Consider the following 24,863-nt stretch of genomic DNA (forward strand, 5'->3'; position numbering starts at 1 on the left):
ATTTGCTGACCGGTGGATGTATAAATAAGCAACACGTTTGCAGTAGATACACAGTGGTGTGTTTTTCAGGGTGTTCCACTGCCCCCGAGTGGTCAAAGATATGAGCTTCAGAACTTTAATATACTGTATGTTGATGTTCCTCTGTTCTGTTGTGACAACAAAACAAATTACTGTCATATTATTTTAGTGAGAACTAATAAAACATAAATAACTACAAATAACTAATGTTAGGGAAATCTGTTTATGTTTAGTCCTTGAGTAAAGTTTAGGCCTTTATCGGTCGGGCTCTAATGTACATTACATAACGCAAATAAAAAACTAAAAAGTGAAGTAAAACCTGGCTATATGCCCTGAGACAATGTTCTCTTAAAGACAAACCAGACCCCATGTTGGGATTTAATATTACTTTTATTTTCTTAATTTTGCCAACACAGAACCTCACATTTAGACATGAACACATAAAACATCACACATAAATGTATTATCATAACCATGGCTTCACCAAGGCAAAACCCAGAGGAGCTTTTGAATATCATTTCACTCAACCAAGCATTTGCTTTCAAAGTGCATACATCATAGAAAACACACGCACACACTGCGACGACAATAAATGGATGAAAAGCTCCAGAAGCACCTTTACCTTCTCTCTCTTACCAATATTACTACTCTGACAACAGCTTTCAATAATATTCTCATCATGTCTGGGTCTTGAACATGTAGGAGTAATAAGCAGCCTGTACATAAATAAATACAAAAATCGATCAATACAAAAATAAATAAATATGTCAGCGACAACAAATAATTCAACTGCCCTTTGTGTAAATAATAAATTAACCTGGTCATTTTTTACAGTGCACCGCCTCAGATGATTATTGATTAACAACTTGGAGAGTGGGAGGTCGAGCCCATTTAATTCAGAAGTGTTCACACATGCTTTAAAAGTAAACTTCAGGGAGACAATTGGGAAATGTTCTTAAATATTTTATACAGTTCTCTGTAATCAAGCCATATGATTGGTTCTTTTAATAATGACTGTCAATCTGTCATTGACAGTCATTTGGACATGAATTCATGTTATTTTGATCCATATCAGTTTTTGTTTAGTCAGTTCGTAAAACAAAACAAAAAACTGGGTGAAACAGGAAGATGCACTGAATGTGTCTGGTTTACATGGATAACAGTAGTAGTGATGGTAGTTATGGTAACATGGGCAGCGGAGGGACCATCTACACACACTTTATCCCAGATGAGCAAAAGATTTGATACATCATGTGATTGAAAGATGAACACAAAAAGTTCAGAAGTACTGAAAACAAAACACACAAGTGATATTTGGTCATCTTCATAGACAGAGGCTGTTAAATAGTGAGGGAATACACCTGAAACGGAAGAATACAGCAGAAACAAGCGAAAACTCAAAAACATTTTCAGATGACAGAAGAATTTCTTTGTAAGGAGAGATACTTCCAGCTTTCACCACCTTATGGTAGGTGATAAGGTATTATCGACTCATCATTAGTATTGTGCACAAGAGCAGAATTATTAAGACATGTCAGAGGAACTTTTCTAAGCACTGCCAGTCTAACGTACTCCTCTTTGTTGGTTTTCACACTTCCAGGACAAGCATGTGAGACGAGAGGCTTATGGTATTATACAAACTAATAAACATATTCAAACAACCCATGGCAAAGGTGCTAAGGATAGCGGTAAGGGTATCTATTACTGTTACAGACTAATTTCCTCTTCCTACAGTGCTGCTCATGAGCAAAGGAACCCCTGTTGACTAAAAACAGGAATAAAAAAAATCTTTAGATCTTATTGCCTTGATTAAAAAATAGGAAAAATTCAACCTTTAAGAACACCAATTTTTTTGTTAATGAATAATGTATCGTAAATAAATAATGTCTGTATCCATGTATTTTAAGATGAGCATGTATTTAATTACAATACAATATTCATTCACAAAGAAAATTGGGGTCCTTACAGGTCAGATTTTTCCTCATTTTTTAAATAAGGCATTAAGATTAATTTCCAAAAGATTTTTTTTTTTCCTCTTTTTAGTCAACTTAAGCAGTGGTTCCCACACTCAGGAGCAGCACTGTATAAAGCCAGCTCAACGTCAGATCTGTCTCACTGACGTCTCTGATCCACGTCATGGCTTGGTTATACAACATGAATTTGCATCGTCTTGACTGCACGTTTACAAAGTGTCAAAACCCCCAGAATGTTTGATTTACAGTATTCACAGTGTTATCATGCAATCATGGCAAAGTAGTAATGAGTTAGGCGTGAACTGAAACCTAATATTAACGGAAATGTTGCTTCAGAGTCTGCTAAGTCTGTTCCAGTGTGAAGGTAGACTGTCATCTGGGATACATGTTCAGCATGTGCATAGGACACACCAATATTCACATTGTTGACTTGATACAAGGATACTTCTGTTTATGTATGTTTCATTGTATTTGCATGAATTGGCTACATGGTATATTGAATGTACAGTGCTTTGCAGCTCAGAGGATAACATGTATTGGTTACACAGTATTTGTGGAGTTCCTTACAGCAAGCAGAAACAGAGCGTTATTGTGAGTTTTAGTTCATTTTTTCCCCCAGCTGCATCTTTACTGTTTGGATCACTCTCCCAGCTCTCATAGCTTCAAACAGCACACAAACAGATAGAGACTAGCTGGGGAACATAGCGGACCATTCAGGAGCTAAAGAGCCAGATATTTCTCTCAGGAGTTGGTAGAGACCAAACCAGAGCTAACAGAGAGTGAATATTAGACTAACATTCATCAGGTGGACACACAGACTAGACTCTAAATGACTGATAAATGCTCTGTGTCTGCTGGATGGGTAAATAAGCAACTTTTAGCTAACAAGTTCCCAGCATCATCTTAAAAGGTGATGGTCTGCTGCGCCTCAGTGGCAAACAAAAGCAAGAACCCAAAGGATTATTTTAGGTCTGACAAAAGAAATTTGTGCAGTTTGATCCGACACCATTCAACCAGCAGGACAAACTACTCTGATCACCCGGAGCCATGCATGGACGGACAGACTGGACATCGCAGTCTTCAGAGGCAGCCCACACTGAGCCCATGGTGTTGGAGCGGTATCTGTGCTCACTCCCCCCCCACCCTCTCTGATGTCTTTGGTTTGATGAGGGTAAACGTGTTGGAGGTGATGGACTATCACACCTTCCTCTAAGCACCTGCCTGTAAGAGTCATGGATAAGCTTTTGGTCCGATTCGTCTTGGCGAACAGCGCTGTAAAGCAATGAAATCGAGCCAGATCCGGCCTCGAGACCGTTTCTTACCGTGTCCCAGTTCCATACTTCATACTAACTCTAAGCAGGTTTAGAGTATGTAAGTGAGTTCACACTAAATTATTGTAAATATGCTTAAAACGTGTCAGGATACTTCTTAGACCTGCTTGATTGTGGAGCCCGACCCATTTTTAAGGCCGATCTCGATACAAATATTTGGTGATTTAAAAACCTGATATACAGTATATCCAGAAATGCGTAACAAAACAGATTTCCCTAACATTAGTTAGTTGTAGTTATTTATCATCTAGTTCTCACTAAAATAACATGATAATGCAGTAAAAATAAACTTGTTTGTTTTATTGTCACGACAGAACAGAGGGACATCAAAATATATTAAATTGCTCATATGTTATATTGCTTTGCTTGTACAGTTTCTTGACATTGGCATTCCAGTTAGTGAAGCCGTGAGTTAAATTGATTTAATGAGTTCCAAGTGCAAAAGCAGTATATAGTACTATATACTATAGTGCAATTGATTCTGGATCTTTTAGTCCGGTTCTGAAATTCAGAGTTTAAAAACTTATGAATTTCACATGAATACACAATTTATATGAACATATTTGATGGGGATCACATATGTAGTGAGTGGGACATTTTACAATGTAAACAAAGTTGTCAGTGCTCTCGGGTAGACACTATTCTTTAATATCTAAAACAATATCCGTGGCATTTCTGTTCTTTTTATACAAATCGGCTGCCGTACTTGCAGATAGCTATATTATATTTAGAGAAAAAAATAAATCAGCTCTAATTCTACACTGGTTTTTGTGTAGTCACGCTAAACAAGATGGAAAAAAGATGATAAAAACAGAGAAACTTCAAAGTGGTTTCTAATGTTTTGAGAATTATTTTGATGGGAATATTTTGACCCAATTACAGCATAATATAGTTTTTCACATCCGTAAATTAGTGAAGAAAATGCAGACAGAGGTATGAAGACACCAGTGGCAGCTCAGAAAACAGATTCGTCCATTTTCCAATCATTTTGGCATTTTTTGCTTGCTGGTTTTTTTTTGTCCTCACTTGAAATTGGCAGTAAAGAAGTCTTTCAAAGATGCGGTTTCACGTCCTGTACTTTCACACCTGTCCTTTTTTTTGTTGGAACCAAGTAAGAAATCTCTGTCTTGTGTACTTACTGTCAAAACGCACAGTCAAACTTGCAAAATGCATAGTTTTTACTTTGTAGTATCAGTACATCATATGGAACTGGGACACTGATGTAGTGAAATGCAGTGTAGAGGCATCTTAATGCTAACAGTATTCAGTGATGGGCCATTCGTGTAGTGCTGCTGATTATGATGTTCAAATATGAAGTGCAGTGGCTAAAATGCTTTAAAAAGTCATTCAACACCTTCTGAAAAGGTTGTCTTTGCCGAGCTCCAGTGGTTTAACATCTCACCTTTCGGCAGTGATGTGCAGGCGTACTCTGGGATGCCAGGTGTGGTTACAGGTGCAACAAAGCCCACTTCCGACCACATGCTGAGAGGTGAAACAGGTGAAAGGGGCTTGAAACTCTAAGCCAGAGATGGCAGTGAAACACTGCTTCTAAGTCAGCTGTTAAGGTACTCTTTAAGGAGCACCTAGTAACTGAGGACTGAAAACACTGCACATTTTATTATGCTGACGATATAGATACGCACTCACTGTACAACCCGACCAAACTCTTTATAAAGCTCTCGTCCAACTTAGACCTAAAACTACTAATTGACTATATAATCTGAAAACCACAATATCTGAGTATATCACTTATATACATTTTCATCTATGTGACCAAGTCACACACAGTCCATTTACACATGCTCCAACATTAAGCTCAAATCCAAAAAGGAGAGATTATCTTTACTTTGGACTAATCGGGCTCTGTCAAAACTGGAAAGTCGGAAAGGATGGGAAGCTTAACTAAGAGATTGGAGGACACAGGAGAGAGTTGGCAGCTGATAAAGGGAATAAATAACAGATAATATCAACTTTATGATTGATCGACAAGCATCATTTGGGGTAAAAACATAAGGAATAAGCCCACCCTCAAAGAATATTCATTTTCATATAGTTATAGTTTCCAACCCTGACTTAAAGAAATAACTCACAATGGACTGAAGCCGCCAGCCAATCAGTTTTCCTTAATGGTAACAGTCAGTCTAATTCTTATCTTTCCATTCAACTTTGAAAAAAAACAAAAAACACATCTGAAACAAGAATTATTGCAATATATATTAAACAGCAGAATGACCTCTCTCTCCTGTCTATTTAATCAGCCCTCCTTCATGCCCCCCCCCTCCGTATCCATTTTGTCACTCGTCCTCTTACTTCTCTCGTCATTCACTTTATCTCTTGGGTTGCCGTTGTGGTCATGGGAACCCTGCTGACATGGTAACCCCCCCATGAGTGTTGGTTGGTGAGCGATCACTTCAGGTCGATGCCCTGAGTCTGGGACTGAGCCTTCTCCTTGGCCTAAAACACACAAATAGGACAAGGGATAGGATGATGATGAATACGATTTAAATCTATTAGAAATGACAACTAGGAATTTTATGTGGAAGGAACATCACATCTATCAGAACCTATCCCAAATCTATCAAACATTGGTTATTGACGAAGCAAATATGCTGCCATAAACTGTACTAATGTGTTTTGTATTGTATTTGTCGCTATTGTAGTGTCTCTGTGTGTGCTTCTGTGTGGTTGATGTGTCTTAAAGTGTGTCTATGCACTTTTACACTGTCTACTGTGCATGCTACTTGTGTTGTGTTTTTCTCATGCCATCAACCTGCCAGCTGTCATGATCTGGAATAGTGGTTGTGTCATTTTACTTGTCTATGCTTATGTGTTCTTGTTCATGTGTTGTATTGTTGTAGCTTATCAGATGTTTTAAGCCATCAACCTGCTAGGGACTGCATGAAAATGAATGAAAATTAGCCTGCATGGCTAAATCTGGCACATTTACATGTTCGACTTTGCACTCATGTTGATTAATGTGTGTTGTCCCTTTCAAATAAAGGAATCTAAAAAAACAAAATCTATGCCATGCTATTTGACCGATAAAGTTGTCTGTGCCCACCCCCAGAACTGCCACTGAACCAAAATGCAGAACCAACTACAATGGAACCCTATTGAACCCATTAGAACAAATGTAATCTGGATGTGGCCCGAATGGGTCTAGGGTTAGGTCTTGGAAATTAAGAACTGAGTGGACAGATAAACTCAGAAGGACAATGAGCAAACTCAAGACAAAATAGTCACTACAATATGTGAGTTGCATCGGTGTGGTTTCCAACTCACCCTGAGCGAGGGCCGAGGAGGCCTAACTGGTCTGACTGGTCGTACTGGCTCTGCTACCGGGTTGGCCTGCCTCCGCGCCAGAGGCTCGAGGTCGTCAGCTACATCAGGACAACCGATGTATCCTCCGGCGCCGAACACTGAGCCCAGATCACCTTCTAACAAGTTGCGGCTGGCGGGAACATTGGACGGTGCAATGTCCCGGTTGGCAGACATGTTGCTGATGGCCATGTTGAGGGTGTCGGCAGTACTGGTGTTAGTCTTGTTGGTAGCGCGGCTCCTGGAGTAACCGAGTTCGAGTCCCAGCAGGTCTTCTGATGCCAAATCACTGTCGGAGCTGTTGTTGGTGGAACTGACATGGAGCTCTGGGTCCACTATGCGTTGGTTATTGTTTGCTTCGGGCAAAATGTCCTTACTCAACAAGTCCAGCACCTCCTGGTTGTCGTGGCTACTTAAGTCTGGCGATTCCTGATTTTCATTGCTTCCGAGATCAAGGAGTTCCTGGTTGCCGTGGCTACCTGAAACTGGCACTTCCTGATTTTCTTTGCTACAAAAATCCAGGAAGTCTTGGTTGCCATGGCTACCTAAATCCAGCACTTCCTGATTTTCTTTGCTACCAAAATCCACTAAGTCTTGGTTGCCATGGCTATCTAAATCCAGCACTTCCTGATTTTCAGGACTGGAGAAATCCAGCAGTTCCCTATTCCCATGGCGACAAGGTTCCAGCACTTCTCGGTTGTCATAGCTACAAGGTTCAAGTAGATCTTCACTGGTTGTGTTGCAACAGGGTTCTACTACCTCCTGGTTGTCATGACTACAGAGATCCAGGAATTCCTGGTTTTCATTGCTAACCAACCCTGTGTCGTCAAAACTAGAAGGTTCCAGCAGTTCTTGGTTTCCATTGTTACATAAATCCAGCGGTCCCTCGTTACTGTGGCTACAACGTTCAAGCACTTCTTGGTTTTCGTGGATATGAGGATCTAGGACTTCCTGGTTGCTATAGTAACATGGTTCTATTTGCTCAGTATTGTCATGGGGGCAAAAGTCCATCGCCTCCTGGTTATCATGGCCACAGAGGTCAAGTACCTCTTGGTTCTCTTCCTCAGGACTGAGCTTAAAGCCGTAAGGGTCCGAGTCCCGTGCAATTTGGGAGGAAGTGATGTCAAACCCATAGCAGTCAGTGTTAAGTTGGTCTGATTGAGAAGAGGAAGGCTCAGGGTCAAAGTTTAGATCGTTTTCAGAAGGTTCTGGGCTCAGTTCGACTTCATCAGGGTCTAAGAGGGTGTGACTTGAATGTTCTGGACTTAGTTTAAAGCCGTATGGGTCAAAGGAAGACTGACTGGTTTGTTCATAGCTCAACTCAAAACTAAGCTCTCTGTTGTGATCTGTGTCGGGCTGGATGAAGAGGTTTTGGGAGTCTGGTGAGTTTTGGGGAGTTGCAGGGTTTTGGGCTGACTCTTCGATGTTGCCAACCGACTCGGCCCCCTCACTGGAGGTAACGTAACAGGACACGGTTTGCTCTATGTCGCCCGTCCAATTTCGTTTCACCAGGACTGTTTCGTCAAGCTCAGGGAGTGCCGAAGCTGAACCAGAACCCAGACCTAGAAGAGAGAGAAGAGAACAATGAGGGGTCAAGTTTCTAATTGAAATCGGCGGGACGATCAGAGCAGCATTTATTGGCTGGTCTTTAAGCTACTTAATAAACCCCAATGTTTGGGGGAACAAAACTTCAAAAGTGTAGTTTTGAACAAGTCAAAGATGATCCACAAAAAAGTCAGACGCAAGTTGTTTTACCAGCTTCTGTCATACCACTCCATAACAAGTAGAACTTGACCACAAAGCACGCTCGTAAGTCAGAATACATTGTTCCCAAAAGAGAAATGGCCATGCATGCGGTGAAAGCCTAATACTAGAGATGTTCCGATACCAGTATCGGTCTCTCCTCCGATACTGCCTAAAACCCTGGTATCGGTATCGGGAAGTACTGGAGTTTATACACCGATCCGATACCACATTATTAAGCCCTAAAGAAAATCTACGTTAAAGTAGTTTACTTATGTTGTTTTTTCGTTATGACTGACTGTCAAACTGGTTGATAGAAGATAGTTCTACAGCACTCAATGTCTGGGTTTGTTTATGTTTCACAAAGAGTTTAACCTTGAGCCACACCGACAAGAAATCACATCATATCACATCCATACATGGATAGTAGCAAACAATTGTTAAAACGTAACAAAATATATGACACGATAGTATCGGCTCAGTCCTCGGTATCGGCCGATACACAAGTTCAAGTACTGGAATCAGTATCGGGAAACAAAGAATGGCATCGGACCATCTCAACCAAATACACATCCAGAAGGGCAAAGATTTCAAAATGAATAAACAAATGGGAAGCAGTCTGCTTTACCAGATATTTGGACTTCATTGCAAATACAAGTATTTGATAACTACCACATGCTTTATTACTGAAGACTGGCGACTGAAAGGTGCATAATTGCCACATAGGATAACACTGCAGCCCGTTCTGTGGTAGCCGGGCTGCAGGACGTGTGTATGGATTTATGTATAAATTACCTTGTTCCAGTCCTGCTGTTGCCTCGGTGGTAGCCCCACCAGCTAGAGATCCCAGACTCTGTTCTTCTATGTCAGAGGGAGGGGAGACGGTGCCAAGGTCCAGTTCATACCCATTAGGGTCGGATTCTATAGAATACTGACCGTGGGACCTCCAACCCTGGATGGGCTCCGGCCCCAGCTCTTCTGACGAGCTCTGAATGGGTTTAAATCCGCAAGAATCGTCAACCACAGCAATGGCGTCCAGGTCCTCTCGACTGTAGCTTATTTCTATGTCGCTGTCTTCGTCTGGGAACTCAGATTCAAAGCACTGAGTTCCTGTTGAGGCTTTGTTTTCAGCACAGGACAGACTAGTGTCTGCCTCATCACCAACATTTCCTGCCCCATCATCAGTGCCTATGTTGGCATCTGGGAACAAAATATCTGCTGCAAAGGGGTCGCTGCCTTTGAAAGGGTCCGAAGCAAATCCACCTGGCAAACAGGGTAAGACACTCCAGTCAGTCTTTACACTGTTAATTTGGAGATGTTGAATGACATAAACCTTGTAGTTTGCTGTCGACATCGCCTGCCTCTCTATAACAATGCATATGGCAAAATGTACAACTTCCCCTCTATATTCTAGTGAATTAGAAGTATAAAGTATCATGAAATGAAAATGTACTTTAAAATTGAACTAGAGGAACTTAACTTAGTTAAAACAGCAGTACATTCATCCAATAAATTATGATAAACTTGCATTCAGAGTTTTAAACAACAACATAATACAACTTTTACTTGTCATACCTGATCTCCAATAATAATATGTCCACAAAAGGAAGCCTAACTCAGCTTTAAGTTCCAAATAAAATAAAGTGTAGATAAGTGGTGTATTATTACTCACCGGATGAGTCAGTTTTAGGGAACAGGTCTTCATTGAAGAGGTCATCTACAAATCAAGTCAGAGAAATTGGAAAATCATTTTAAAGATATAAAGACGACTGTTTTCACCAACTTGCACAGCTGTTTTAGTCTTTGACAGTCAAGAAGGAGCATAGAGTTTATGACTATTTATCTGTAATTAAACCTGTTTTATCTCGTAAGCACTTTGAGCATGTGAACTCGTTTAGACTACTGTAATGCACTTTACATTAGCGTTAACCAAACCTCTCTCTCTCTCAAGCTTACAGTTAGTACAACACTCGGCCGATCGTCTTTTAACCGGAACTCGCAGTCATGAACACATAACACCAGTCCTGGCCTCCCTACACTGGCTCCCAATCCATTTTAGAATACATTTTAAGATTGTTTTGTTTGTTTTTAAATCACTGAATCGGTTGACACTTTGCTACTACCTCAGACCTCTTACAAGTTTACACCCCCTCACAGTCACTTAGGTCTCCTGATCAACTTTGGCTGGTCGCTCCAAAAACCAGGTTAAAAACCAGGGGCAACCGTGCTTTTTCAGCTGCAGCTCCTAAACTGTGGACTGAGCTACCTCCACAGCTCAAACTGGCCCCGACCCTTGAATTTTTAAAATCCCGTCTTAAAAACACACTTGTGTGGTCTTATGTTGTTTTATGTGTTCTGTGCTTTTATATATGTTTTTTATGTTGTATTCCCTGGCCAGCACTTTGTAAACCTCTGTTTTTTTAGTTTAAAAAAAAAAAAGTCCTGTATAAATAAAATGGATTGGATAGAGTTTACGACTCAGTAAATACATAAGACAATACACAAAACCACTGGCACAGAGTTTGGGTGAGATCCTTGATGGATGTGTAGGTTTCTCTAGCCTACAGTGGGGCATTGGAGGTGATTGAATTTTGTAAAAACCAACCTTAGGTATAAAAGTTTGTTTATGGCTTAGTCTCCCTCGGATGTATTATGCATTGTGATTGTATTATGTGTGATCTGGTAGTACAGTCGTTAATGCAGCTGGAAGACTTAGTGGTGGACCTCAAAACAAACCATTTTACAAGTTCAACCTGTTTTGTGACATATGGATGACCAAATGCATCTTAATATCAAACTTAATGTTGCTACCAAGTCATTCAGTGAAAGCTATTGTCAGCCTGACAGTGGCTTAGGCTCCATGTCTGATACATACGGTCACTCTGACAGTGGGCGAAGGGATCGGCTTGGTAGAAGTCCAGTTGGCTGACAGGGTTTGGGTTCATAGTGGACTCTTCCATCTCTCTCTCTTTTTCCCCTTCATTGTTGATCGCTCCCTCCTCTAGGTCCTCCTCTATGTCAGATCTATCCATCTGTGAACCATGACAACACAGTGTTTGCATCCACATTTCACAAAATGTTTCAACAATGAGACTTTAGATTAACAATCATCAAAAAGGTATCAAAAGTTTTAAGCAAAATTAAAGAGAAAAATTATTTTCCAACTATTTACTATTTTTACATGTATGCACAAAAGTAGTGTGATGTTTAAATGGATGAGCTGGAACTCAGCATAGCAACGGAAACCTACACAGAACTGCTAGCTGCTAGCTAGCGGCAGTATCGAGACAAGGTAAGTGACAGTGCAAACTTTGAATTCAAACGATTTCTTCACAATGTCTGACTTGAAAGCGCATCTTGTTGTAAGGGCCCTGTTCACGTTGCACAGAAATTTTAATAAGGGGTCCAAGCCTGAGGATGCGGGAACCGCAGTAGCAGCAAAGCGCTACGGTGGCGGTGTGCCGTTTTCAGGACTGGTCCAAATCCCCGCAAAGACCTCAGGCACAAAAAATTGACCCACTTCCATCACTACGTGGCGCTATAGCAGAAAACCACATTTGGCCCTATAACTGCCAAACCGTACATGGGAAATTTAAAAACTATACATCCATGCGTTCCCTGGATCCCACTGAATCTTGTCATATAGGCCACGCCCATTTCCGCATAGACTTTTATTGTGAAAAATCTCAATTTATAGAAAATCAACTTTTTCAAACTCCTTCTAGACCGTGTGATTCATCTGCACAAAACTCGGCACATATCATCTCCAGACCGACCTGACAAAAAGTTGTAAAAAGATGTTTTATAGAATACAAATTGCACATATTACACACAAACAAATTTGTGTAGCTAACTATGAAAACACCAACTTTGCCATATCTCAGCCAAAATAAATGCTGTCAAAGCCAAACTTTAGATTATTTCTTGGTAGGACCTTCTGAGGCTCAAAATCTAATTTCGGCAACGACTTGCACGGGGAACCTTGGACCCCGTCATCACTGCTTGCCGTTCTAGTTGCATTTTGTGTCTGCTAAGATGCACAAAAGCACTTTTTAGACTATGCCGCCACAACTGGCACTGTAGCTAACTGGGAGCTCTGGCCATTGGCTGCAGCAACTCCAGTTTGATTGCACCAATTTTGGTTGTTTGTTTTCCTATCGACAGTACTCGAAGACATATAGCGATCAAGATTAAGTTAAAAATTGTCCAGAGTTATCCTTTGAAACAAATCTGCAATTCTTCAAATGATATTCCTTCATAATGTTTCACTAAATACCTTTGGAGAAAATTGAATAAGTATGTGCATATTTTCATCAATTTAGACAAAGTAATTGTATTTCACGATATCTCGATATACGATTTCATCACGATATGATTCCGTTGATTTTTTGTCCATGTATCACATAATTAATGTTGTGCATGATGTGAGGTGTTCTGTGGGAGTCAAACCTTTGGGGAGCTGGTCCCACTGTCGTCTGCTTCTTCTCTGGTATTGGCTAGGTTATTGCAGAAAGACGAGCCACTGGCCCTCTGGTCACCCACACAGGCAGAGAGGAAAAGACAGTGGGAGAGTTGTAACATGAACAATATTTTTTAAACAATGTTCATTCACAGCAAATAAAGTGAAACTGGATCAATTGGATAAAAGGTAGTCACACCACACCTGTATTATATTAAAAGGATACTTTGCCAATCTTCAACCAGCTTTGTATCACAATAATGTTGGTAGTACGTGTAAATATATATTGTTAAACTTCCCTCCATCTTACCAGTGCCCATATCTGTCTCAGATTTAAGAAATTACGCAAATAAAAAAGGTCACACTTTGCACTAGCCCTTAGTATTCCATGTGGGGACTTGCAAGAGACTTATAAAAAAAGAAGGGTGTCAAACTTAAAAATAAGAATCACACAACGGGCCAGACATGCATGGTTTATTTTTGACTGGATTGATGCCGGTCTTATATAGTCTTCTCAGTTATAGTTTAGTAAATAAAAAGCCCTAAAAAAGTCAGCCAAAAAGTTCCTCAGCCATCATAGAGAAAAGTAGCCAGAACGGCAAGTATGTTCGAAAAAAAGTGGAGAAAAAGTCTTCGGAAAAAGTGACAAAAACTTAAAAAAAGTGACAAAAACCTTGAAAAAGCAAACAAAACTAGGTGGGCCAAAATTTATGTGAACCAAAAAGGACATGTGGGTTGGATTTGGCCTGCGGACCTTGAGCTTGACACTTGTGGTCTAAATCAAAGCGGCAGCCCGTTATTATTATTCAAGTCCTTGGTCCCTTGTATGGGTCAAGATCCAAAACACTGAATCATACACTTCCTTTATTGTCTGGTAAAGGTCAATGTCGTTCAAAACCCACATCCCCAGTGTGTTACAGAGACATAAATAGTCTGCAATCCCAAACTGAGATTACTCCAGTTATGTCCCATCAGGTTCTTGCTAATAGTAATAACCACAACATTACACAACCAATTATTTTACAGTGTTGGCTTAAAAAGGCTTTAGGTAGTACTCAGCATCATTACTGCGATTTACCATTATCAGGTCAGCATAGGCAGGCAGTGATTGGCTCCTTCCCCAAGGCCTCATAGGCAGCGGGTCATCTTCAGTGGTGTCTGCAGGGGATGTTGACTCCTCCAGCTGGCTTTCTGGAGTGACTGCGCCTCCTGACAGAGAATACAGAGTGTGCTCCTCCTACAAGGAAGGGAGGAGCAAGGAGTCATGAGGAAACAGCGGTATTAGTTACCAAAGAAAGCACTTCCTAACATTTCATTCTAAGTATGAGAATGAAAGGCAGAGCTTGTTATCATTTTCAAATTCAGTGAATTTCCTTTTAGAATAAGACAATTCTATCAGATAAAAGTGTTGCCTGGGCTTTAACTCTGATTGTTTTTTTTAAGATTATTTTTTGGGGCATTTTAGGCCTTTATTTGACAGGACAGATGAAGTCATGAAAGGGGACAGAGAGGAGGAATGACATGCAGAAAAGGGCCGCAGGCCAGAATCAAATCCGGGCCCGCCGCGTCGAGGAGTAAACCTCTAGATATGGGCACCCGCTCTACCAACTGAGCTATCCGGGCATCCTAACTCTGATTGTTAGTGAACTACAGGATCCATGTAAACATATGATAGGTTGTAGTAGGTGATGGTCAAGTGAAGCTTAGCAAACCAATGCCTTTATTTTCTGAGCTCGCTGCATGGCGCTTTCTGTATAAAGAAAATGAATGGCAAGTCAGTGTTTTCAACACTTTGTTGAACAGAGAGCGCCATCTAGTGAGCTCAGAAAATAAAGAAAGTGGTTCACAAAGTTTCATTTAGTTTACTTTGTCTGAATTTAAGCTCCGCCACCTCCTCCTCCTCCTCCTCCTCCTTCTAATTCTATCCAGAAAATGTAACAAAAAGACATTATAATCGGTAAACAGCCCATGTATATTTAGACTATTTATAATAACCAGGGTTCCCGCCAGTGTATTGCAAGCTGGGCCTAAGCTGCCCACCACCAGGCCTAAGCCCCTGGAAATTGTTTTGTATTTTAAGACTTTTTTTGTTTTTTAACTACAGTTACAGTGGGGAGCTTGGAAGCTAAGACATGGTCATATTTATTTTTAAAATTCTAGTTACATTTTGGCACTGACCTAATGTGGGGCCCTATGGAATCTGTCTTGCAGCTTTTTTAAATTATTAATGTCACAATTCCGTCTATGAATCTGAAATCAGAGAAACTATTGGGCTCTACATTAATGCCGCCATCGGTTTGTGACTGACCCCAGACGAATAACAAAAAAACTGCTATTGGGTCTAAAAACTTTTCTGAGGGAAACCCTGATTACTATTGATTTTGTTCAAGCCTACTGCTGCTATCCTGGATACACATAAAGACTACTACAGATGAGAACATGCACGTCCTCAGGTACCTGCAGGATCTCTTCATAGGACTGCCGGATGGAGTCTTGAAGAGGAGTGTCCCTCTCTCCGGCCTCCTGCACCTTCCTCTTGGCCAGCTTCACCTCATCTCTGAGCCTCTTCAGCCTCCACCGGACTCTGGCAAGTTCCCTCTCATACTCCTCCACCTGGCTCTCTTTTAGCACCTCCTCCGCCTGCAGAGACAGGATCTGGAAAGAAAGGGCAGAGGGTCAATGATTATTAATCTTATTAGGGTAACTGCCGTTTATTCTACCTGGACCCTATATTCCTATATTTTTGAGTGTATATGGGAAGAAACACAATCTTTGAAAATGACACTTAGAATATTAATCTGAGTCTGTCAGCGGCAAAACGAGCACTTTTGTGAAGGTAAATACATGCTGGACAATTGTCCTATTAACTTACAGTACACAGTAGCTTGCTTGCTTGCTTGCTTATTACTGGACCAATGTCAAAGATTGTTGTACCCATGAGTTACTTAAACACTAAAAACATAGGAAAATAGGGTTGCTAGATCTGGCTCCACCGTTTTTCTAGCTTGGGATAGGGGAAAACCAATCACAACCGTCCTGGGCGGAGCTAAGCACCAGATGCAGCAACAGTGCCCTTGCAAAATAGATAGCGGAAGGGAAGGTACTTTATCCCAGCACTGTACATCCGGTGAGCCAGACTAGTCATTTAGCAATTATAATTATCAGCATGTGGTTTTCTGTCACATACACTGTACTGGTAATATTACCATGATAGAGATGAACACTGTCCAGTGAAATGCAATTGTATACGGTTGTTTGAATATCAACAGCATTACACATTGATTTGAATGATTAAGCCTGATTTCTTTATTGAAAAAATCTGCTCTGACCATAGAAGTGCATCACTGACTAAAACAACACCTCTAAAATAAATAGCTGTAAGAGGGAAGGTAGCATTATTAATTTACCTGCACATCAGACTTTACTTATATATATTAGTTACATTACCTGTTGACTCTCTTCATAGCACAGCTGTCTCGTTGCCTTTATTTGCTGCACCAGTGTTTCTTTCTGTGTCTCTAATTTAACCAGAGTCTCCTCCAGCTCCTTACGGTCCGACTGCTGCTCCTGGAGCTCCAAGTTCTCCACCGCCACTGCATTCTCAAGCTCCTACACACGCACACGCACACAAAATTTAGGATGTAAGAATGATTTGTCATGCATGAGGAATGATAAAACCTGCATGAAGATGCACACACACACCAACACACAGAGGCGAAATGTTCTTTCACAAAATCCAAAGGCTCCTATGTAGGTAGAATAGTTTGATTTGCTTTCTGTTATTAAAAGTGAACAGAGATAACTACCTCATTGAATGCTTGATCACATTAACATGTATGTTTGGCTCAACATGTGATTGACAGCAGCTTCCTTGGCCAATGACACACTCGTTGATTTACCCTAAGTCTGATAAGAACATTCATATCCTTTCCATCTGTGTGTGTCCACTGAACAAGTTAGCACTGTTGTTTAGCCTAATTTGGCTTAAAAACTTTAAGTGGGTAACTCTGCTAGCTTAGCTCCAAAGAAGATGAATATGCCTTAAATGCTTTAGTGTGTAACATTTTGATATTTATGAACATCTGATACATTCAAGCCGCAGTTGTCATTACTTAGAATTCCTCATTAGGGCCACAGAAACTACGCACTATATCTTTAAACAAGCTTTAAGCTCGTCACCAATCCCAGTGGTGGAAGTAGATTCTTTACTTATAAAGTACTTATACCACACTGTAAAAATACTACAAGTAAGAGTCCTGCATTGAAAATCTTACTTAAGTAAAGGTATGTAAGTATCATCAGGAAAATGTACTTAACTCCCGAAGTACTCAATGAAGAAAAATCCTCACATCCTCACCCAGAAACTGGAAAATGGAAATGATCCAAACAGTTCTGTCAATCAAATAAGTGTTTAATGGTCTAATCATTTCAGCAGTACTCATAGGTCTGTAGATAGTTGGGTAGGTTAATTATAATAAAACATCAGATTTGATAAATTATATAGTTCAATATTTCTCTCTGAAATGTAGCGGAGTAGAAGTAGAAAGTGGCATGAAAATTCCTGCTACAGCAGAATACTTCCCACTGAGCCAGGACTGGAATAAACTACTAAGAGGCCCCAGGCAAACCTGTGCTGTTGGCCCTTTTTGGCCCCTGATCCTCCGAGTCTTTGTGCATTATCCTTCTGTCTTTAGGTACCCACCAGGTATAATGGACACTGCAAAACTACAACTGGTTTAAACCAACAAGTGTCCGTCATGATGGGATTAGGGCTGGTATTGTTAAAAAATATTCAATACCGGTACTGATACCAATACCGATTCCTAAACACTTTTTTGATACCAGTAATGCAAAAGAAAAATAAATTACAACCTTACACTTTTCAGCACAAATATTTTTATTTATACTTTAGCTCCTACTACGTGAGTCCCGTCTCGTGGTAACGTAGTTTTTCCTGTGTGTTTTCTACGATGTGTGACGTAAGACACCCAATCACAGACATTATTAGATCTTGGTAGAAGCATGCTGTGTGCTTATTGGCTCATTGACACTGATGAGATTTCCTGTTAGGTATTGAAATTGGGTACTGAATGATGAGGCATTTTTTGATACACGATACTTTAGAGGCAATTTGGTTGGTGCCTAAAAAGTTTTGAATTTGTTACCCAGCCCTAGCTGGGATACTGCCCGCCACAGGCTGCTGTGTGCCAGTTAGTTTGTGCTGATTTGATGAACCCTGTGAGCCTGATTGACACATATTGTGTCAAAATGTGCATCACTTTTCCTCAGATGAAAAACTCAAACTCTAAATGTCAGATATGATCATCAAACAGACGTTCCAGTGATATCAGTATTGTATTATGTACAGGTCCATCTAGGTCAGAGGTCCAACAATCTGCTCGGAAACTCAATACAACATTGGTGCTCAAACAAATGGTCAATTAGTTGGTCAATAGAAAACACTTCTGATGATTGATAAATAATTAAAGAGGTTTTATAATAAATGGGAGATCAATCTATAGTGAAAGTAATCAGTTGCAGCCCTGATCCCTGTCACGTCAGAGCTTCATCATAATCACAAATGTTAGACTTCTTCTTTAGTACTAAAGTAATCCGGTGCTCCGTGTCTGAACATCCATGGTTCCAGTGCAGACAGATACTGCTGGTAGCTCAGGCAGCATCACTTTTCATGTGGCAGATTCACCAACATGTCAAAAAATATAAGCTATAAAAAGCTGAGCTGTTTTTGGTTTAACAGGACTAAGGCTCAGCATGTCCTATCTGTTATATATCTAATTTCCCCATTGGGGATTAATAATTAATAAACAGATTTAAATTAAAATTAAATTTAATTACTTTACCACTGATATGCCGAATGATGGCTTTCTGAGTAGCCAAACATATCCTCAGAATAACAATGACTATGTTGACATGCACACAATATTCCAGTTTTTGCTCTTTTTGCTAAGCTGTTTACATGGCTAATGAAAATGAATATTCATCTAATACTCTGGTTTACATGCAGGCTTTTTTTTAAAGTTTTCTACAAGTAGCAGACTTGTTTGACCAGGCCTCCCTCTTTCATTCCTTCAACCTTCTTGAATAGGTTGGAGTTGCAATTTTTTACAAATATCCAAAAACTTGTTGGTGCCAAAGTCTTTTATAATGTTTAAAAATAATGTTTAAAAGTAGCTGTTTCTCTCCTTTCGACCAGAGATGTGGTCTTTTCTTTTGGGTATGCATCTCTACCACAGCCTTGCAAACTGTAGACTGGTTGGTTTGTGTACAGCAACGCACAGAGCTGGCTGTAAAACTGTGGTAAAAACCCCAACTGAGACACATATTCCGAATGTCCAAAGAATGCTTCTAAAACCTGAATAATAACGCCGTATTTCTTAAGTCTTGATCGGAAAATGCTATAACTTGAAAAAGGCCTTATTTGGAACGTCCAAACTAAACTAAACTGTTTACAAGAACTGGATCAAATTCGGAATATTGTCATAGTCCGAAAAATAGTGGAATATTCTGTGCATGTCAACATATTCAATGCATGGCATGTAATGGAAAGACTTACTGTGTGTGTAAAGGAGGAAACCAAGCAAAAAAGCTAGGAGTTCATTGAATACAGAATAGAACATATATTTAAGAATGTGCATTATGTAGATATGTAGCTGGCTACAAGACAGTGACTCAGAATCAGGTAGAAACGCAGAAGCTGCCTAGAAATGATCACTGGTGCAATGAGCAATGCCGTGTACTTAAATTGAAATAAAATGTATTGAATAACAACAAACCAGAAAGTAAAGCTGGGGCCTGCAGGGCCCCTGAGGGTCCGAGCTTTGCCAGTTGGTAACCCAGACTTGCACTCAGCCTATGTGTATCTACAGATTTGTCCAGCCTGTGGCTAGTTTCACAGCATCATGACATCACATGAAAGCATCATGGGAAATGCAGTGATGGAGGAGTCTTAAACTGGAAACACCTTACATACGCACAAACATCCGTATGATTTATGTCCTGCCCACATCATTTATGTTAACAAAAAATGTGATACCAACACAAAACCCACTCACACAGATGTATGAAAACCTGACGTGCAGTACACACACAAACATGCACACACCAGCGCTAGGTGCTGCGGTCTTCTTACTCTGATCTCGGTTGCCTTGGCGAGGACTCTCTCATCCGTTTCCACGACGTCGGTGTTCCTGGGAGACGACCAGCAAAGAAGACAGGAGTGTTTAAGGAGGGAGGAGAGGGAGCACTCATTCTTCCAGTCTGCCTTCCCCGCATCATGCCCTCCTTCCCATGATTCCTCTATTTTTTCCTGCTGCACTGCACGCTCCTCCATTGCTGCCCTCGCTACACTGCAGAGGAGGCGGAGCTGCCTCTCTAAACGTGTCTGCGCGTGTGTGTGTGTGTGTGTGTGTGTGTGTGTGTGTGTGTGCGTCCGGGGTGAGGGAAGCATACAGGCAGAATGCACCAATGTGAGAATGGGAACGGAGAGGGGGATGAGTCAGAGTTAAAGCAGCGGAGTAGGGTTATCAATCCATAGGAGAATTTATTTCCTCTCCTCTATTCTCCTCCCTTAATGTCTTTCCTCCTCCTTTCTTTTTCCCTCCCACCCTCGTCATGCTGCTTCTCTAGTCCTCACACATTGCTCACCTACTCCTTTATTTCCTCCTCCCCCTCCATCACTGGCCACTGCAGTATGCATCTCACACACACACACACACACACACACACACACACACACACACACACACACACACCACACACACACACACACACACACACACACACACACACACACACACACACACACACACACACACACACACACACACACACACACACACACACACACACACACACACACACACACACACACACACACACACACACACACACACACCACACACCACACACACACACACACCACACACAGCCATTCATAAAAATCCTAGAGAGCACAGAGCAGCGGTCTCCACAGGCAAACGTTACCAATCAATCAATAATCCTTCTCAAATGTATTTTAAATATGTGGCCAGATGATTAATTGTAAAACTTCTATTTTCCTGCTTCAATCATTCAACACCTGTCATAAATTTATTGTAAGGTTTATGATGTTACTAAAATTACTATTCTTCATCACTGTATATCTATTCTAATCAAGTCGTGTAAAATATGTAATGGTTTTAATAATAGGAATACATATAATTTGTAGAGCGATTCGTTAGAAACTCAACGCAGCTGTAGAGCAGAATAGGTAAGAAAAAAACCCGTAAAGCTGGCGTGTTAAACACAAATCATACTCTTCCCATTTGCCTAGTCGTATGGGCCTGCGTGTTGACTGTGCGCAGTACTGTGCGCGCCAACAAATGTGTGAACATGTCACAGTCACTTAATGCAACCCAAGTCTGCTTTTTTGGTTAGCAGCCATTTTTGTATATATAGGGGGGACAAACCTGCAGGTATTGGGCATGCATGCTCGCTGTCACACTCACGGGAACACTTGAACAGAACAGAGGAACGCTTTTCCTGTGACAAGTCAAAAAGTCTGCAAAAGCAGCAACACCTTGCGTTTGAGAAAATGAATCAAACGAGGAATCAGTGGAGATATGTTGTAGTGACTAACTCAATGATTAAGCAACTAATCATTTGTAGCTGAATTGTAAAGAACTATATTACACCCCATTGGGGGTTTAAAGACAGCTCACAAATTAAACATGTGATTAGTCATGTCAAGTTTTTTCCCCATTTGATTTTGAGCTTGTGACAGTGTGAGCAATTTCTACTGCACAGCTATGCTGTCACTATGATTTGGGCTTACAGTCCATGACTATAACACAAGCCTGCACTACACAACTGTGCTAATGTTAACCCAGTTACTGGCAGGGAGCAAGGGCTTCTTAATGTGTTCACTCATTCATACATGGATGCTTCGGTTGGTAAGTATGCCGATTCAACTGTTGTGATCTGTTAAGAGAAACAAAAAGGATCTGACTCACCTCATCAATCAATTTAAAATGCTTTCAATTTGAAATATGCATGACTGTTAGAAGCAGGCATTTTATTTTCACAAAGGTCTGTAATTTATTTAACTCAGCAGCTAGGCCTGCTGCTAATACCACTGACACTACTGACTTTCAAGCCAAGTTATAAGGCAATATTGTTTAGGCATGTCCAGATTGGATACTGTAAATAATGTCCATAACAGAATATTGTGTGATAGAACGCTATTTTGTCAAATTAAACAAGACATTTAATTTTAGCTGAACTCTAACTTTGAGTGCAATGACTGTATGATGTGAAAGTGCTCTTTTGTACTTTCAAAGCCAAAGATAATTAGCCAAATGTTGCTCTGCTGAGCTTTTTAATCCCTTTTAATCAATTGTCTTGGCACATTTACGGAACACTGCGTGCTGGACCATCTTGCAGCTAAGAAGTTAGTGGATCATTACAATTCCATCCATAAGTAACACAATGTGAGAATGTTATATTGTCATGGCTTCCATGCACTTTCTGTAATAAAAAATAAAAATAAAGCAAAAATCCTATCAGATGGGCGACCGTGGGATGAAATCTTATTAAAATGGGGGAATATTAATATTAATTTATTAGTTTAGGGGTCCTTTGTGTAAAAAAGTTTGGAACCCATAGCTTTAAACCAATCATAATCGTCTTGGCCGGCGCTAGCCCAGGATGCACCGACGGTGTCCTTGCAAATTATACCAACTATGTCTATCTACCTGTGCACTGTACTACAGGACCCGCCCTCAAAACCAGACACCACAACTACTTAGTAGGGTATACGTGCCCAAACCATGTGGTTAGGTGTAGGAAAAGATTGTGGTTTGGGTTTAAAGCAGTAATGCGTAACGTTTTTATTTTAATGAACGCCTGTTACAATCAAGCCATTGCAGGGGTTGTGACGCTCACAAAGATTAATCCACTGATTCACAGACGTCTCTTCTGCCATGTAAGTCTATTAGGGAAATGTCTTTTTGGGCCCCATGGCATCGCGAGACGGAAACAGCAGTTGCAATTCCACCGTTTGGCTCTGTCAGATCAGTGTCAAAGCCCGGCACAGTTCCTAGGGGCCTGGTTTAAATAAGTATGTTAATCCATGAAGTTATCTCAGCGGGCGTGTTGCGTAGTCAAGCAGACATTTTTGGTTGTGAAGTGGCCGTGCCATGTAACAAAGAAAAATGTGTGAAGTACGCGTCCAATGGCAGGATTATACCCACAGTCTACATCCAGTGAGTTGCACTAGCTGATAAATAACAACAGTTGCAGTAACGTTACAGAAATGCCAACAGATTCTCACTTTCAACTTGTCCAGACTGATCTCAGGAAATGCTTTGGTTTTTAGAGTGTTTATCTACAGTGTTTGGCTCCATTGACTTACATTTCCTGCGATAGCGGCTGAATTACCCCCCGGGGTGAAGGCAAAATCGCACTGGGAGGTTGGTTGTGGTGGTGGAGGTAAAAAACAGGACTTTAATCAAGAGATGATTGTGTCTGCGTTAACTTTCTAAACTCAACCGTCTTTTTTTTTGTTTTTTTTACTAAACCAACCGGTTCTTTGTTTCCTAAACCCAACCCACGTGTCACGTTTCCTAAACTCAACCATCGCTTTCTCCTTGCGATGACACGGCAAGTGGCGTGTATGTTTACGCCCGCTGTATACAGCGTAGACAGACACGCGGATAGCTCAAAATGCGTAGAGATAACACGCCACTTTGCTTAAGAAAGTCGTTGTTAATGGTTACGCGAAGTCATGACGTCACGTTGACTTGTCCATTACTGACACTTGGTCAGGACCCCTTGGCGTCACTTTTTAACACTCTTGGCATTCCTTTGGCTTCATTTTTCATTAGGTGTTCATGTTTTTTTAAAGACTACTATTGGCTAATATGTTGCAATACGATTTTCCAACTAACATTTTGATAACAGTATAAGCTTTCAGCCAGGCTATACTTTCCATTACATTATTTGCTTAGTATCAGCAACATTGTAGCTGACTGTGAATGTCTTTTTAAATGAGCTTTCTCTGAAATGTTGCGGAGTAGCATAAAATGGGAACAGGATACTCAAGTAAAGAAAAAGCACGTCAAAATTGTATTTACTTGAGTACTTGTAGGCCTACTTGGTTAGTACGCCACTGTATGTAGGATTAGTGAACGTATATTTTGCACACACATCACATACCGATACATATTAGGTTCATTAAGCTCGTCTGTTAAAAAAAACACAAACCTTGGCAGGCCCTGAGTGTCTGTAGCCTGCACTATTTTACTTTATGCCTGAATCTGTTCTCAATTTAAAAGGTAGCCTAGCCCCCGTTTATATTTACATTTGTGTTTGTTTAAAGTTTAAAACCGCCTTAAAATTATGAAAACCTGCTAGCTACTCGTGCAAATGTAGCTAGAAAATAGCCTACTTTTGTCATTATGTCCGGAAGAGCGTTAACGGTAATTTTACCCTTCATCCTTCGGGTTTCTCGCTCTCGGTGTCCTCAGGCAGTCCAGAATAAAACGCATCATTACTGCAGTGCTCGCGCTCTCATCCTCTGACTGACCGTCGCCTCCGTTACCGAGGGGACTCGTGCTGCTGCAGTGCCCGTAAATCTACCGGCAGACAACGGGACCGTCCTCCAACTCTCAGCTTTGTCTCTGTTAACTAGAGACGGTAACCGAGCGGCGTGTAGAGTGAAAACGCGTTAGCTCTGGCAGCGCAGACAGCCAGACCAGCTGCGGTTACAGCGTCAAACTAAAAGATAGATAGGACTTCCTGTCTAACCTTTCAAAATAAGATCAGGCCTCATAATGGCGTCATATTGTAGTATTTACTTGTCAGAGCATTTAACAAAATAAGTGCCAGACATAACAGACCATGCACCAATATGTGATATTTCTTTGTCCTTTTAGCATGGGGCATCATTGTTCTGGCTAACTCATTAACATTTTGCTTTCTCGTTAAAAGGAAGATCCTGTTTCCAGTTCTCTCTGCTGTGCT

General features: G+C 40.7%; 1 protein-coding gene across 4 annotated transcripts; it reads right to left on the reverse strand.

The window, feature by feature from the left end:
- Window positions 1-389: 389 nt before the first annotated feature.
- On the reverse strand, window positions 390-24,627 carry LOC116699628 (uncharacterized). Of its 4 annotated transcripts, none has more exons than XM_032532302.1 (11): window positions 24,330-24,627; window positions 19,993-20,050; window positions 16,290-16,451; window positions 15,300-15,497; window positions 13,921-14,079; window positions 12,833-12,913; window positions 11,259-11,415; window positions 10,056-10,100; window positions 9,179-9,646; window positions 6,605-8,202; window positions 390-5,776 (listed from the first exon to the last, which is right to left on the reverse strand). In XM_032532302.1, the coding sequence occupies exons 1-11, from the start codon at window positions 24,389-24,391 to the stop codon at window positions 5,729-5,731; spliced, it is 3,036 nt and encodes a 1,011-aa protein (XP_032388193.1). In that variant the 5' UTR covers window positions 24,392-24,627; the 3' UTR covers window positions 390-5,728. The 4 variants fall into 4 exon arrangements, with proteins under 4 accessions (XP_032388193.1, XP_032388192.1, XP_032388190.1 ...); XM_032532301.1 differs by having other exon boundaries at window positions 19,966-20,050; XM_032532299.1 differs by lacking the exon at window positions 24,330-24,627 and having other exon boundaries at window positions 19,966-20,433.
- Window positions 24,628-24,863: the final 236 nt, after the last annotated feature.

This window comes from Etheostoma spectabile, chromosome 12, assembly GCF_008692095.1.
Source record: "Etheostoma spectabile isolate EspeVRDwgs_2016 chromosome 12, UIUC_Espe_1.0, whole genome shotgun sequence".
Classification (NCBI taxonomy): domain Eukaryota; kingdom Metazoa; phylum Chordata; class Actinopteri; order Perciformes; family Percidae; genus Etheostoma; species Etheostoma spectabile.